Source organism: Microcaecilia unicolor, chromosome 4, assembly GCF_901765095.1.
Source record: "Microcaecilia unicolor chromosome 4, aMicUni1.1, whole genome shotgun sequence".
In the NCBI taxonomy this organism is placed as follows: domain Eukaryota; kingdom Metazoa; phylum Chordata; class Amphibia; order Gymnophiona; family Siphonopidae; genus Microcaecilia; species Microcaecilia unicolor.
Window position 1 is genome coordinate 100,796,746 of NC_044034.1, and position 16,770 is coordinate 100,813,515.

At 41.8% G+C, this 16,770-nt stretch overlaps 1 protein-coding gene across 1 annotated transcript in view; it reads right to left on the reverse strand.

The window, feature by feature from the left end:
* DGKH (diacylglycerol kinase eta) overlaps nt 1-16,770 on the reverse strand; it is a 676,008-nt gene that overhangs the window by 96,197 nt on the left and 563,041 nt on the right. Inside the window, 5 exon segments of the mRNA XM_030202410.1 lie at nt 4,130-4,264; nt 4,568-4,681; nt 11,708-11,727; nt 11,730-11,814; nt 13,779-13,849. Coding sequence (XP_030058270.1) covers nt 4,130-4,264; nt 4,568-4,681; nt 11,708-11,727; nt 11,730-11,814; nt 13,779-13,849 — 425 coding nt within the window.

Sequence of the window (16,770 nt, forward strand, 5' to 3'; positions counted from 1 at the left end):
TTTTCTACTCTTCAAATTGCTCCATCACATCTTCCAGGTTTACAGAGATTTGTTTCAGTTTCTCTTGACTCATCAGCATTGAATACCATTTCTGGCACTAGTACCTCTCCCACATCTTCCTCAGTGAAAACTGAAGCAAAGAATTAATTTAATCTCTCCACTATTGCCTTGTCTTCCGAGTGCCCCTTTTACCTCTCAGTCATCTAGAGGTCCAACTGATTGTTTTACAGGCTTCTTGCTTCTAATATAACTGAAAAAGTTTTTACTGTGTACTTTGGCCTCCAACACAGTTTTTTTTTCAAAGTATCTCTTTGCCTTCCTTATCAGCGCTTTGCATTTGACTTATGCTGTTTCCTATTATTTTTAGTCGGATCCCTCTTCCATTTTCTGAAGGATTTACTTTTGGCTCCAATAGCTTCCTCCACCTCACTTTTTAACCATGCCGGTTGTCAGTTGGCCTTCCTTCCTCCTTTTCCTTATGCTTTTTCCTATTATTTTCAGTCAGATCCCTCTTCCATTTTCTGAAGGATTTACTTTTAGCTCCAATAGATTCCTTCACCTCACTTTTTAACTGTGCCAGTTGTCATTTGGCCTTCCTTCCTTCTTTTTTTAATAATACATGGACTATATCTGATCTGGGCTTCCAGGATGTTATTTTTGAATAGCATCCACGACTGATGTAAATTTTTGACCTTTGCAGCTGCTCCAATAAGTTTTTTTTGTTTTGTTTTTTAACCATTCTCCTCATTTATCGCAGTCTCCTTTTTGAAAGTTAAATGCTATCTTATTGGATTTCCTTTGTGTACTTACTCCAGAGATTCTATCAAATCTGATCAAGTTATGATCACTGTTATCAAGTGCCCAAGGACTGTTACCGCCTGCACCAGGTCATGTGCTCCACTAAGGACTAGATTGCTGATCTCAAACCCCCCACTCTGATCACCCAAACCCCACTGCCGCCAGTTCCGAATCCCCCCAACTCAGCATCACCCTAATAATGTGCAATTGTTTATACATCAGCTTTACACCAGCTCTGAAGAAAATATAAATGGGTGCATATTTTCTTTATGTGTTCCTGTGCATTTTATTTAAAAAACAAAATGTACATCACAACACTGCCCCTGCTCCACTCAAACTACACTCCAGAAAACACCTATGCATGATGAGCTAGATTCTATATATGACTCCTGAAAAATAAAATGTACGTGGAATACATTCCCACCTAAGCGTATTCTATAAGCGGCACATAGATTTACGCACAGTCTGCCAGATTCTACATAGCGAGCCTTGAGTTAGGTGCGGTTCTGCCCATAAATCTAGGTATATTCTATAACTACGTGCGTAGATCATTTTAACAAGCTGCTAAGTGTTAATAGCTCTTAACAAGCAATAACAAGCACTAATTGGCAACAATTAGAATTTACACGCATACATTGCTAAGCGTATTCTATAATGTACTGCGCCTTAATTTCTAACACATGCAGGCAAAAAGGGAAGTGTTTAGGGGCATGGAAATGGGCGTTTCATAGGCTTTCCAAAATCTAAAATACAGTCCATTGCACATACATTTATGGGCAAGGATTTACACCAGCTTTTTGTTGGTGTAAACGGATGTGCGCAGATTTAGTTGCATGAACTAAGCTTAAGTGCATTCTAAATAACACATGTAGATTTATGCACGGTATTTAGAATATGCTTAGGCGTAATTGCCTAATGTGCATTAATTTTAGGCACCATATATAGAATCAGGCCCGGTATATAGAATACGCTTAGTTGATATCCCAGTGCCTAAAACTACATACATCCATTTACACCAAGGGAAATATGGCATTAATATTGGAGCATAGATTTAGGCGCAGAGAGGCATATTCTATAAGTGTACATAAATTTTGGAATGCCCATTTTCCCACCCATAACCATACCCCTTTTTGGCTCATCACATTAGAATTTAGTAGCTGTGCATTATAGAATATGCTTAGCGAGTTATGCAAGTAAATTCTAATTATTGCCAATTAGTGCTCATTATTGCTTGTTAAGTGCTGTTAAAAACACTGATTGCCTTGTTAAGGGCCCTGTTTACTAAGCTACGCTATAGGTCCACTAGCATTTTAAGCGTGTGCTAAAAAGGCTAGCGAACCTTAGTAAACAGTGCCCTAAGTCAATTAAGCTACGTGCATTGTTATAGAATATGCTTGGATTTTGGCATGGAATGCTAGGCACGATATATAGAATCTGGTGAGATATGCACACAAGTACAAACTTGTTGGGATGCCTACTTATACACATGAATACAGCTGTGCAATTTTATAAAAGCCCTTTTTCTGCATATAAAACAGGACAGTCAGCAGGTTGGATCTGGCTTAACAAGAGAAATATGACCCATGCTGAAATTTAGGCAACCTGTTATAGAGCAAGGGGCTACTGTGCAAGTATGTATTGGCTTGCACCATGTGTAGTTTTAAGCTTAAATGAATTTTGTAAGAGCCCATTTACACATGTAAATCAGCATTATGTGTGTGTCTACGTGCCTCTATAAAACTGCTTTTCCAAAAGATCTCACACAAAGTTATACCTGCTTCAAGGCAGGTCTAACATTTTCACATAAGTTTTCTGGTGGAACAAGCATATTTGAAGAGTATTGCGCAAAACCCTGGTAAGTCCACTTTAAGGACAAACTCAGAATTTCTTACTGACATATTCTTTCTTAGGGCTGTTCAATATTTACTTATTTTTGCTGAAAATCATGTCATCCTCACATTACTCACTGCAAAATTTTATTGTGTCTTTGGCTTTGTGCAGAATCCTGCTATGTCCACAAGAAGTAGTTCCACAGGAAAAGAATTAAAAAAGGCTAATGACGCTCTTCAGCTTGGAAAAAGACGGCTGAGGGGAGATATGATAGACGTATATAAAATACTGAGTGGAGTGGAACGGGTAGATGTAAATCACTTGTTTATTCTTTCCAAAAATACTAGGACTAGAGGGCACACAATGAAGCTACAAGGTAGTAAATTTAAAATGAAGCAGAGAAAATATTTCTTCAAGCAACATGTAATTAAACTCTGGAATTTGTTGCCAGAGAATGTGGTAAAAGCAGTTAGCTTAGCAGGGTTTAAAAAAAAGGTTTGGATAGCTTCCTAAAAGAAAAGTTCATAAGCCATTATTAAAATGGACTTGGAAAAATCTAAAGCTTATTTCTGGGATAAGCAGCATAAAATGTATTGTACTGTTTTGGGATCTTCCCAGGTAATTATGACCTGGATTGGCTACTGTTGGAATCAGGATACTGGGCTTGACTGACCTTCAGTCTGTCCCAGTATGACAACACTTATTTACTAATGTAGGAACAGGACACAGGCTGGAACAAGGCTGCAACACACACTAGACAACTCTAGGAGACCTGTTGCAAAGGCACTGGCTGGGAGTCAGGAACTTCCTATATTATACCAGACAGGAAGTGATGACATCAGCCAGCACCTTCTTGCATGGTTATAAAGGAAGTGCTAGTTTTTTTTTAGGAAGTAAACAGATTCTTCCTAGCACAGAATGCTGCTGAGACTACAGAGAACAGGTGAGGGACATGACACAGTCTATATACCCCCTCACAAATTGTCCACCAAAAACAAACATCATGCCATCCCTTTACCAGGACTTGCTCAGGCTGGAAATCTCCTTCCTCTTGCTAGCCAATCCAGTCAAATTCCTGACTACAGGAGAGAAGGTAGGGATTTTAACTCCAGATATTTCTTAGTAATAAAGAAAACTGGCAGATTCAAACCCATCCTAGACCTATGGAACCTAAACATACAGTATCTCTAAAACATAAAAAGTTCAAGAATCAATATTTATCTCCTAATCAGAGATAAGCTGCCTTTGTTGAGCATTGAGAAGGCCTATACTCACATAAGGATGCATTCAGGTCATCGAAAGTATCTACAGGGTGAGGCAAAAAAGTAACACCCTAGAGTTTTTTGCAATTTTCTCTGAGGACAAAGAGACCAATTGTATTCTCACAGTTGAGTGATGCCATCCAACAGTTGTATGGCTCCTTCATAACTACTTATCAGAAAACAAATAAAACTATTGTTAAATGAGAAAGAATTAATAAAAAGAAAGCAAAATTACTTACTCTGTCCCGCGTCAGCATTTGAGCTCTGTTTTTATGTACAATTTTAATAACTCCTGGGGGTTGGATCCAAGCTTCTCCATCCACTTGCACTGGAACCCCTTCATCTCCAAGTATGGTGATCTTCACTGACCGACACTGAAAAATATATTGGCATATAATAAACATGTTATTCACAGTCTTATATATTCCTGAAGCTGTCTATCTCTGTGTATAGAGGCGCTGACAATTAAGAGCTATGTATTATAGCCAAGTTTGTGTAAGGCATGAAGCTAGACTATTTCATTTATTATTACAGTTTCTTGGCAGCTGAAAAGCTAAACAAAGTCAACCTTTTATTAAGTAATGTATACCTTAAAAAATATTTTCTTCAGTCTATTGCAGCAGGTTAATGGTGGAATAACACCATACAGCAAGAAATGCAGTATACTCTCCTCTTACCTGAGCTATCCTATGATGCTGAAGTTTGATCACTCTTGAAAAAGCCATCTGCATGCTGCCAAACACCGCCACCACTTCCAAAATCTTGTCATCAAATGATGGTGCACCAAAGATCTAAGAAGCAAGCAAGCAAACAACAGCAAATAATACAAGCTCTTTATGAGTGATATACATTTTGTACTTTTATAAAAACCAAATCTTTTCTGAAGTACAAAAGGGTGTTGTTTATTTCAATAATAATTATTTAATGCGGGTATGGTGCATTGTCAGCCACAACTATCTTCACTGGCAGGCATGACATACGGATTTCTGAATAGTGGGAAAGAAAAGGAGGAGTAGGAGTAGTAAAGATGGACAAAGTGGAAAGAGGTATCGCTGCAAACCAGAGGAACCCCTCCTCTATAAATATGTTTAAAACAGGGATAGGCACAATCCTTGAGTGCCACAGGCAGGTCAGGTTTTCAGAATATCTACAAAGAATATGCATGAGATAGGTTTGCATACAAATTTATCTCATGCATAACCATTGTAGACATCCTGAAACCTGACCTACCTATGGCACTTAAGGCCCAGAATTGCCTATCCCTGGTTTAAACTATCCAGAGATACATAAGTACATAAGTAATGCCACACTGGGAAAAGACCAACGGTCCATCGAGCCCAGCATCCTGTCCACAACAGCGGCCAATCCAGGCCAAGGGCACCTGGTGAGCTTCCCAAACATACAATCATTCTATACATGTTATTCCTGGAACTGTGGATTTTTCCCAAGTCCATTTAGTAGTGGTTTATGGACTTGTCCTTTAGAAAACTGTCTAACCCCTTTTTAAACTCTGCCAAGCTAACTGCCTTCACCACATTCTCCGGCAACGACTTCCAGAGTTTATTATGCGTTGGGTGAAGAAAAGGTTTATCCGATTTGTTTTAAATTTACTATGATATGTTCCTTACTTCCACCTTGGACCCATAGCTGCAGTCAAAGAAGTAAGAAGTGTACGGAAAAGGTGACAGCGTATGCCCCGATACTTGTTTAGAAACGAAGCACATGTAGAAACCAGGAGAAGCAGTTGTGGGGGACTGGAAGGGAGTGTTTTGACCATGTCCTTGTACTAGCAGTCTCCTAAGGCTCTGACGGGGGAGGTGAGGGCAGGAGCAGGGACTGACAGGATATGCCATGCCCAGGAAAGGGGTCTCAGGGGTGAAACTGAGAGGTATCTGAAGCATGTAGATGGAGAAGAAAAATAGAAGGGAGACACGAAATAGAGATCAATTTGCAGCAAAGTTTTGCCTGGATGTTGTGACTGTGTGTGTGCAAGGAACACAGAGAACGGAATGTAGCCTCATGTGTATAAAAGATGTGCATATTTCTTTTGTAAATGAGAAGTTGCTCCATACGTGCTCCTGTGTATGTACATGAGGAGAATTTGACTCTTTTTAAGTGAGGTTGAAGTTGTATTTAAAGCTGAGTTAGGGAGATGATGCTTTTGCATTAGACTGAGTTGGCAAGAAAGGGGAAGGGGGGGGGGGAAAGAGAAATGATGTATTCTGTAAAATGGCCACTAAATGCACTGGTGCATAGTTTGCAGATGGGCATTCACAAAGGCAAAGTTTGGGCATGTGTTCTTTAGTTGTCCAGGTTGTGATCATTTATACCAGCTTTATAGCCAGTGTAAGTGGGTGTGCTTAGAACATGACTGTGTCCTTGGCATTTTACGCTAGAATTCTATAAAGTAGATGTCTATTTTTCTTTAAAGAATAGGCTTCAAATATGCACATTGTAAGCGCCCCTTTACAGAATTATCCTCTACATGCCTGTGACAAGTCTGATGGTACAATTCTGTGTCTGTAAGAGCTATAAATTGTAAAACAATTGAAAGAAACTAACCGGTTAAATGCCACTGAATATTAGCGGATAGCTCCACACAAGCCATTTAACCAGCTAGGTGCCATTTCTGGCAGGTTAAATCACTTTGAATATCGACCTCTTTCTTTATTTGGATTAGCTCACACCTTTTTCCAGTAGTAGCCCCTGGAAGGTTACAATCTACATCTGTACCTGAAGCGACAGAGGGTTAAGTGACTTGCCCAAGATCACAAGAGGCAGCAGTGGGATTTGAATTGGGCTTCCTTTGTATTCAGTCCAGTGCACTAACAGGTAGAATCTGAAAATCTGTTCCAGTAGTGCCTCACATTATAATAGTACTGAGACTGTCAATAAACAGGACAGAAATACGTAGTTGCAATAAACAACTTGTTTTCCACTCAAATTAAGGTTTAAGTTTGATTCCAGCAACAGAATTTGAGACCAACACTGCAATGAAATTTGAACCAGCAAATAAATATATTTTTAATGTGATGACCTATGCATTCGTTCCCCCCCCCCTAGGAAAATTATATTGCAACCATGCTTCAGCTGTAGTACTGTTTGCCGAGGTGCTACGAGATCAGGTTTGAGTCTCTTATCATCAGTGCCTAAAGGATGGTTAGGTTCATGGTGGAGATGATGTGCTCTAGCTCTGAATGAAAAGGAAAATTTCTGCTTCTACTGTGTAGACTCTTGCTAGTAGTAAGCAAGAGGTATAGACTCAGGACCAATTCCCCCCCCCCCCCCCCCCCCCCCCCCCAGCCTTGGGCTACTGAAGGAAACAAATCCACCAGGAAAAGAGGAATTAAAGAGCAGGATAAAGGGAATAAAGTAGAACTATTTAAAAAAATAAGGGGCCCTTTTACAAAGGCATGGAGGCATCTAGGCGCATCAAACTGGCACTACCCGCTCGGCTACTGTGTGCCCCGGGCGGTAATTCCATTTTTGACGTGTGCCCAAAACACGCGGTAGAAAATATTTTCTATTTTCTACCGCATGGTGCTTACCTGGTGGTAATTGGCAGTTTACGCCGCTGGCTGCTTACCGCCTGGTTAGCGCATAAGACCTTACGCTAAGTCAATGGGTGGCGGTAAGGTCTCAGCCCAAAAATGGACACCCGCTGGTTTTAATTTTGCCACGTGTCCATTTTCTGGCATTAAAAAAATGCTGTTTCCAGGTGCAATGAGCAAATGGACCTGCGTGCGTCCAAAACATGCGCCTATACCAGCGAAGGACACTTTTAGGTGCGCCTTAGTAAAAGGGCTCCTTATTTTGCAAGCTGGCTGGCTGACGTCAACTTTTGCTTTAAATAAGCAAATTAATAAGAATCCAAGAGTATGATATTGTTGTTAATTTTCTTCAGAGTTCCCCTTCCCCCCAGCCATCTGTTCATTAACAACAACCATCAGCAAAGAATCTTTGTTGTGTCTGTAGGGCCAGACTAAGCTGGCTCTCAAATTCTGCTCAGTAGGGAATGCATTAAACAGCTGTTACAACTACTCAAAAACTGACTGCAGGGCCTACCAAAAAGTCACATAACATTTGTACTAAATTCCTGGAAAAGTCTGACACCAGAGTTAGAAAAAGTAGACAAGTAGAATCAAGAGGGGAATGAAAAACATAATTAAGGTTTCTTTTTATTATCTAGTATTTTATTGCTAGCTATAAAGTGAAATATTTCATAAAATGCCAAACAGATGCATTGAAAGCATAATCTTGCTTTGCTAAATAAAATTAGGCTGATGGAAAAACTTAATATGTTTATAAAAAGAATGCTGCGAATTACTGTGATAAATAATCAGTATGGCAGAGAAATGTTAACACTGTCCTTGATGACCTCAAAATAGTAAAACATGCACTTCAATAAAGTGATCTAAAAGATAATAAATCAAGGAGAGAATTTTGCAATGTTCAGTGAATGCTCGATGACAATGAAGTATTTGCAAAGTTCCTTGAGCTGCTGTCAATTAGATCTTACTAGCAATAAAGTAAGAAAAATGATAATGTTCTCTATGGTACATCTGTTCTTAATTACATATAAAAAGTGGGAAATTTATGGCATGAGAATTTCTTGGTGCATGCCTAGTCTTGCTTCCTCTGGCACCAAGCAGTTGGGGATTGCCCCTGCTTTCATGGCTTTTCTGGTACCATGCACAGGAGATCCCACATTGGAACATCTAAATCCTTATGGTACCATGGGCAGAGGATCCCAACGGCCCATGTCAGATCGTGTGGCTCTAGCCAATGATATGTATAGAGAATCTTCAGTCAGTATTAGGTCTTCTGGGAGGGTATCCCTCAAGCTGTACCTGGTTTTGTTACTCCTTCTAGTATGCTTGGTCTTGCTACTTTTGTGCCATTGGTGTTCATGGCCTAGAATGGATCTTCTAACTCCTGCTTCTGGCATGGGTATCCCCTAGCCTGTACAAGTCTCATCAGGGTCAAAGTCATGAATTTGATACCTGCCTTTCTGTGGTACAGCCAAAGTGGCTTACATTTATATATAAAGGTACTTTCTCTGTCCCTACTGGGCTCACAATCTGAGATTTTGTACCTGGGGCAATGGAAAGTTAAGTGACTTGCCTAGAGTCACTAGTTGCTGCAGTGGGAATTGAACCCAGTTCCCCAGGTTCTCAGCACACTGCACTAACCTTAGGATCCTCTTCCTTTTCCTGTGATTTCTTACTGGTTCTGTGGGGACAGGATCTTCTAGCCCATGAAAGATAGTGTTCTGGAATTTTCTGGCCTTTTCATTTGGGTCTGCTTATTTCTGTCTGTCTGTTTCTGTGAGATTCCACTGATAGTTACAAGACAGGAATTTCTGGCTAACCACAAACTGACAAGACCATTGCCATGACATCCCAACCAACTGTTCTGTACAAACAAACTGACAAGACCCCCCCATTGTCATGACATCCCAACTGTTTGTTACTGAGCAGAGGTGTGGCAAGGACACTAAGGCCTTATCACAGGTCTCCTATATACTTGCAGGATTGCTGACTGGGTGATATATGAGGTGGCCTTTGTGATGGGAAGGGTATATAAGTAACTGTGCATCTAAAGAGATTCTGAAATAGTCTGGATGGCAGGCGAGTTTCATATCCTTGCCACAGCCTATTTCCAGGGGGGGTACTCTCCCCCTCCCATACAAACTATTCTCCTATAGCTAAGATTCTTTCTTCCTTCCTTCCTTTCTTTCTGTCTGTTCTGTGACCTTTGTATGACAATGAGGAATAAACTTTCCTTCCTATTGTTAGACTCTGTTCTGTAAAACTACTAATGCCAAGAGCCAATAATATTTCTTGTGCTTTTGCTAGTGAGAAATAAAGAGTCCTTTTCTTTTCTAACTTAAGCCTTAGTTTTTTTTTTTTTTATAAGAATCGCAACGCCCAGCCTAGCACAATAGTGATGGATTTCTCTCTTGATGCCCCTAGGCAGTGCATGTATGTACCTCCAAACTGAAATCACTTCCCATTATTCCCACACCCTATGAACCTCAATAACTCCTCTTCTTCTCTCTGTCACTCATTCCCCACCTTCTGCAAACCTTAAATCCTCTCTCATCCTAGCTCAGATGTGGGTCAGCTGGTCCTTGAGGGCCCCCAACCCATTCGAGTTTTCAGGATTTCCCCAATGAATTTGCATGAGATCTATCTGCATACAATGGAGGCAGTGCATGCAAATAGATGTCATACATATTCATTGGGGAAATCCTCAAAGCCCAACTGGGTGAAGCCTTCGAGGACTGAGGTTGCCCACCCTTGTCTTAGCTTGTACCTCAATCATTCACCCAAACTCAAAGCATTCGTCTTCTTCTTTCACTCTGAAGCTCAATGACAGGGCCGCCAAGGAGGGGGGGGGGGCGGGGGGGGGCCAAAATTCCCTGGGCCTGGGCCTCCAAGGGGGGCTGGCGCCGCAGTTCCTGGTCTCACCCGCCTGCCCTCGGCTCAGTCGGACCGTCCACCATCGGGCCGGGCCCCCTGCATTCAAATCACAGCGCTCTCACCTCCGTGTGAAAGATGCAGCAGCGGCAGTCACCTCCCCTTAGGGCCTTCCCTCCCTGTGTCCCGCCCTCGTCTGATGTAACTCCGCGGAGGGCGGTGACATCGGGAGGGAAGGCCAAAGGGAGGCGCATCTGCCGCTGCGCACTTTCACACGGAGGTGAGGTGCTGTGATTTGAATGCAGGGGGCCCGGCCCCGGTGGCGGACGGAGGTGGGGCTGTCGATGGGGCCGGGGGTGGGCGGGTGATGGAGACTGGGAACTGCAGTGTGGCGGCCTCGGGGGAGGAGGGGTGGCGGCAAGCCCCAGGCCCGGCCAGTCTCTTGGCAGCCCTGTCAATGACTCATCTGCTATCTCCTTTCTGTACCCAATACAGACCATTTATACTCCACTGCTACGAACAGCCCAGACCTTCGGATTTTGCTGATGAAAGTAGTACCACCAACAGACTGACTAAGCAATGACATGCAATTAATCTGAGCTCACAGCATCAGTGCTCCTTCTTCTCCAGGCCATCCCTGTGACAGGCAGGGCCTGTAAGTACAGGATGATTCAATTTCCAAATTCCCTCAATCTACTTTTTTTTTTAATTGCTAAATATTTCTTTATTTTAAGCTCTATTAAAGTTTTAACAAATGACGATTATTTGGTAAAACGTATTTGTTATTTTACCAGCAAGATCTCAAATATGCAACAAGTCAACAGAAGTTCCAAAGCATCGCATCTCTACAAAAGAGGCTCACTCTTTTTTAGTACATTGGTAAGAACTAGTGAGAAGTACAGAGGATAACTGAAAAAAGAATTGCTTGACAATGGCTTGCTGGCAATTAATCTGGTATATCTGCTCATGTGGTTGTAAAAACTATTAGCACAAAAAACTCAAACACTGGGCCGTCAGGATTGAGAAAAATGTTAACCCTTTATTCCAGTCAGTTTTGGAATAAAGGTTAACATTTTTCTGAATCCTGAAGGCCCAGTGTTTGCGTTTTTTTTTTGTGTGCTTCGTTTATATTTGATACTGTTCACCTGTCTTTTTGGACTCTGTAAAAACTATTAGAAATAATAACAGTGGGAAGGCAAAGGTCACATTCTGTTTTATTTTTTTGTTTTTCCTCTCATTCTCAGCACGTGTGCGTGGACACAGTGGTTGTAAATGTGCATAAGAGATTCACGTCAGTGTGTAGTTTTAGAACGAAGGTGTTGTGAATTCAGATCTAACTTTTGAAGTGCATTATTTTTTGTTAGAAATATTCTATTTCCTTACAGCCATACTCACATCATCTTCTTTGGTTCCACCCAGAAATTTGTGCCTCCTGCGTAGCTTGGAATGTTTAAGACCGCTATGCCTTGAAGACTAGGGAGGGGAATGTACTGCCCATCACACTGTAACACACATAAATGATAGGGGAAATCAGAAATATAAATGATCGAGACAGAAAGAAAATGATAACATTAAAAAAACCTACTAAGGATAAGTATGTATACCTCCTGAACAGATATATTTTCTGGCCACCTTTACGCGTAATCCAGACCAATATTCAAATGCATTTATGTGGCTGGTTGTGGTGGCACCAAATACCAACACCTTTTTAAAAATCTGTGTAGCTGTACAGATACATGCTTTCAGATTACTCATAGAACATCGAAATATATCTGTCCGCAAAAGGGAAGTGATTTGGGATGTGGGAAGCACAGTGAAAAAAGGCCTATACATTCAGGGCTAGGTTCTATATATGGCGCCTAACAACTGTCGCTCAAAACCACCCACCTAAGCAGTATTTTATAAGCCACGCCTAAAGTTCGACTGCGGTTTATAGAATAAACACTAAGAGGAGAGGTCATGCATAATTTAGGCGCTGAAAATCAGTATAAATACACTCTTCCCGAGAGTTAGATTAAGCAATGGGGCTGACCCAATTATCAAATCTAAATCAATTATACAAATTAGCCTCAAAAGCACAGGGAACCTATATTTAGGACTCCCCTCTGATGGCTGTCATCATTGGCTCCTCCCTCCTCCGAAACAACACAGACATCAAAAAACTCCCATTTACTCTCAATCGTGGGGAGAAAAAGATTCTGTGGCCAAAAAAAACAGATCGGGGGTTGTGGGGAGTGGGTTTTAGGGGGGGTGGTTGGGGTCCTCAGCACACAAGATAAGGGAGCCTACGTACCTGGGAGCAATTTATGAAGTCCACTGCAGTGCTCCCTAGGGTGCCTGGTTGTGTCTGGCATGTCAGGGGGACCAGTGCACTACGAATGCTGACTCACTCCCATGACCAAGGGCTTGCATTTGGTCGTTTCTAAGATGGGCGTTCTTGGTTTCCATTAATCGCCGAAAATCAGAAACGACCAAGTCTAGAGACAACCTAAATTTCAAGATTGGGCGTCCCCGACCGTATTATCGAAACAAAGATGGGCGTCACATCTTGTTTTCGATAAATGGGTTTCCCCGCCCCTCCATCTGGATGTTTGTGAAGACGTCCCAGCAAAACTTGGGCGTCCCTTTTGATTATGCCCCTTCCACATGTCCTGTAGCCTGATCTATATCGGCCAGACTTCCAGAAGCCTGAAGTAAGACTTAGAGAACATCGTTCTTGCCTGCGGATGGGTAAAATGGATCCCCCCCCTCTTGTTGCAGATTGCAAATTAATTTGAACATGATTTTGGACTCTAAGGTACAAAACTTCAGTATAGAAAGGAGATTTCTGAGACAACGTGAGCAGAAATGAATCTATTTCTTTAATTTCACTAGAATTTCATGAACTGAATGTACAAATTGAATGGTCCAAGTTTTTTTAGTGGGCGGGCTTTTTGTGTGCCTTCTGATTGGTTCTTGTTGAAGGTGGAGAACTTCAGTGCTGAAAAGGAAAGTTAGCGTCTTGTTTCTGCATTTTCCATATCAGAATATTGTTTGTGGCCATACAACAGGATATTCCCCTGAAGCAGTTATGTGAAACAGGGTTGCCTTGTCGTGAACTATGGCATTGCTATGGTAAAGCATTTGACTGGTGAAGCTTGGGAGATAAGTTTTTTGTTTTTTATTTATATTGCATTTCCATAGCTTTTCTGTGTGTATGTTTCCTGTACAACCTGGTGGTTTGACAGGAGGGACAGGTTGAATGCTTGTAGGTTATAAAGGGAAGCAATGCCTGAGTGGCTGAGTTCAGCTGCAGAATTCCCCTGCCCAAGAAAGATGATCTGATAGATGGAGAGGGAAAACTCTCCTGTCCAACTATTGGCAACTCTGCCATTTTTGAGCACTCAGCTACAAAAGGCAGTCAACCCTTGCTCCTTTCAGTCCTATTCTGCAGATGCATAAGAAAAAACATAATATTACCTCAAGCTGACTTTTGTTCTAATTTTTTGTAGGTCCTTTGTAGCAATTCTTTGGTACCAAGCACTCCATACCACAATCATTATTCTTGGTTCGGCTTCTGAAAATAAATAAATGAATATTTACACAACAAAGAGTAATTTTCAAATCCATTTGCACACAGAAAACAATTCTTTACCACAGAAATGGGCTTTGACCAAAGTGCACACCCAACATGTGGGTAAAATTACACACTTGAAGGCAAATTCTATAACACAGTGCCCTGTAGGTACCTATTCTATAAAGGAATGTAGGTACCTACTTTCCTTTACAGAATACTAGACTATCTGGGTATACACACGTGTGCACTTAGGTGCAAACACATCAGAGATACATGCAGTGGCATATTTATACTAGGTGTGTGTGTTGCGTACGCACCCCATGTCAGACCTGTCCCCCCAAAATCTGCTCTCATAGGCTGCCTGAGGCCTGCACCGGGACTTCCTCCCTGAACCGTCCTGCCCCTTCTGATTCAACTTCCTGTTTTGTGAAGGGTGAGACAGTTCAGGGAAGAAGTCCCAGTTCAGGCCACAGGCAGTCTGAGTCCTGCTGCTTCTGCCCGGGCAAAGACTGCAGCAGAGAGGATTTTAGGGTACTTATTTATTTGTTGCATATGTATCCCACATTTACGGTCTTTTGTTACGTTGTGTCGCAGGTATCCAAGTATTTTTATGTTGGGTCGGTGGGGTATGCTCTTCTGAACAGGTCTGTCTTTAGTGCTTTCCAGAAATTTAGGTGGTCGAGCGTAGTTTTTACTGCTTTTGGTAGTCGTTCCATAGTTGTGCACTTAAGTAGGAAAAGCTGGATGCATAGGTGGATTTGTATTTGAGTCCTTTGCTGTTTGGATAATGGAGGTTTAGGTATGATCGTGCTGATTTTGTGGTGTTTCTGGATGGCAGGTCGATGAGGTCTGTCATGTATCCTGGTGCCTCGCCGTAAATAATTTTATGAACAGTTGTGCAGATTTTGAAAGTGATACATTCTTTGATTGGTAGCCAGTGCAGTTTTTCTTGGAATGGCTTGGTGCTGTCAAAACACGTTTTTATCAAATATAAGCCTGGCTGCTGTGTTTTGGGCGGTCTTAAGTTTCTTTATAATTTGATCCTTGCATCCTGCATAGATTCCATTACAGTAGTCTGCGTGGCGTAGTACCATTGACTGTATCAGGTTACAAAATATTTCCCTCGGGAAGAATGGTTTCACGCGTTTGTTTCCACATTGAGAAAAACATTTTCTTTATGGTGGATTTCACTTGGGACTCTAGTGAGAGGTTACGGTCTATTGTTACTCCGAGAATTTTCAGGCTGTCTGAGATAGGGAGGGTGTATCCTGGGGTATTTATGTTTGTGGGTTTGCATGTATTGAGACAGTATGTTTTTTTCTGTATTGAGTTTTAATTGGAATGCACTTGCCCATGAGTTCATGATGTTTAAGCTGAGCTTGATTTCGTTGGTAATTTCTGCCAGATCATGTTTGAAGGGGATGTAAAATGTAACGTCGTCAGCGTAGATAAATGGGTTAAGGCGGGTGGATAGGGTCTTGGCTAGTGGAATCATCATGAGGTTGAAAAGGATCGGTGATAGTGGTGATCCTTGTGGTACTCCGCAGTCTGGTTTCCACGGTAACCATGTGTTTGTTTTTTATTTCACTTGATATGTTCTTGTGGTTAGCAAACCCTTGATCCAATTAAGAGTGCTACCGCCGATTCAAGTATTCTAGGAGTCTTAGCAGTATGTTATGGTTAACCATGTCGAACGCACTTGACATGTCAAATTGGAGGAGGAGAATGCTCTTGCCTATAGCAATTTCCTGCTTGAATTTGGTTAGGAGAGTAAGTAGTATTGTTTTGGTGCTGTGTAGGGGTCGGAATCCTGATTGTGACTCATGTAGTATATTGAATCTGTTTATGTCGTCATTAAGTTGTTTGGTCACCAGTCCTTCCATTAGTTTGACTACTAATGGGATAGTGGAGGAGTGGCCTAGTGGTTAGGGTGGTGGTCCTGGGGAACTGAGTTCGATTCCCGGCACAGGCAGCTCCTTGTGACTCTGGGCAAGTCACTTAACCCTCCATTGCCCGCTGCATTGAGCCTGCCATGAGTGGGAAAGCGCGGGGTACAAATGTAACAAAAATAAATAAATAGATGCTACTGGGCGGTAGTTTGTAATGTCGTTTGTTTTTTTCTTGGTGTCTTTTGGTATTGGGGTGAGCAGGATGTTGCCTTTTTCATTAGGGAAGATACCCTGTTGAAGCATTGAGTTTAAGTGGGATGTGAGATCTGTTATGAAGCAGTGGGGGGCAGATTGTATTAGGTAGCTGGGGTAGGTGTCCAGTTGATAGTGGACCGGGGCCAGGTCTGACAGGGGGTGCAAACGCAACACATGAACCTAGAATAAATATGCCACTGCATGTATCTCTGTGTGTTTGCACCTAAGTGTATACATGATTGTGCAGCGTGGGAGGCTGGGGTGGGGGGGATGGCAAGTGGAGTGAGTGGGGAGATACACCCCCTGTAAAATATTCCTGGCTAAGTCACTGGATACATGTATAACTTACAATATCCTGTAAGTTATGTGTGTTAGTGGAAGTCTCGTCCATGTGTATGGCCCCCTTTTAAACATGCACTATGTAAGTGTATATTAGCAAAATAGTGTTTAGATAGATATTTGTGCATACGTGCACACAAACATTTGTATATGCTATTTCCTACATAAGCACACAACTGTGGAACGCACTACCAAAAGCCTTGAAAATGACTTACGACCACCTAAACTTCCGGAAATCACTAAAAACTAACCTGCTCAAAAAGGCATACCCTACCGATCCAACGTAAATGCCTGATCCCTGCAACACAACACAACTAAAGTACGTAATGGACAAAGCTCAACTCTTCAGATGTACGTTTCCCCAATGTGGCCATGCCACATGAATTTTATCTTACCACAACATCACTTTGTATTTGTTC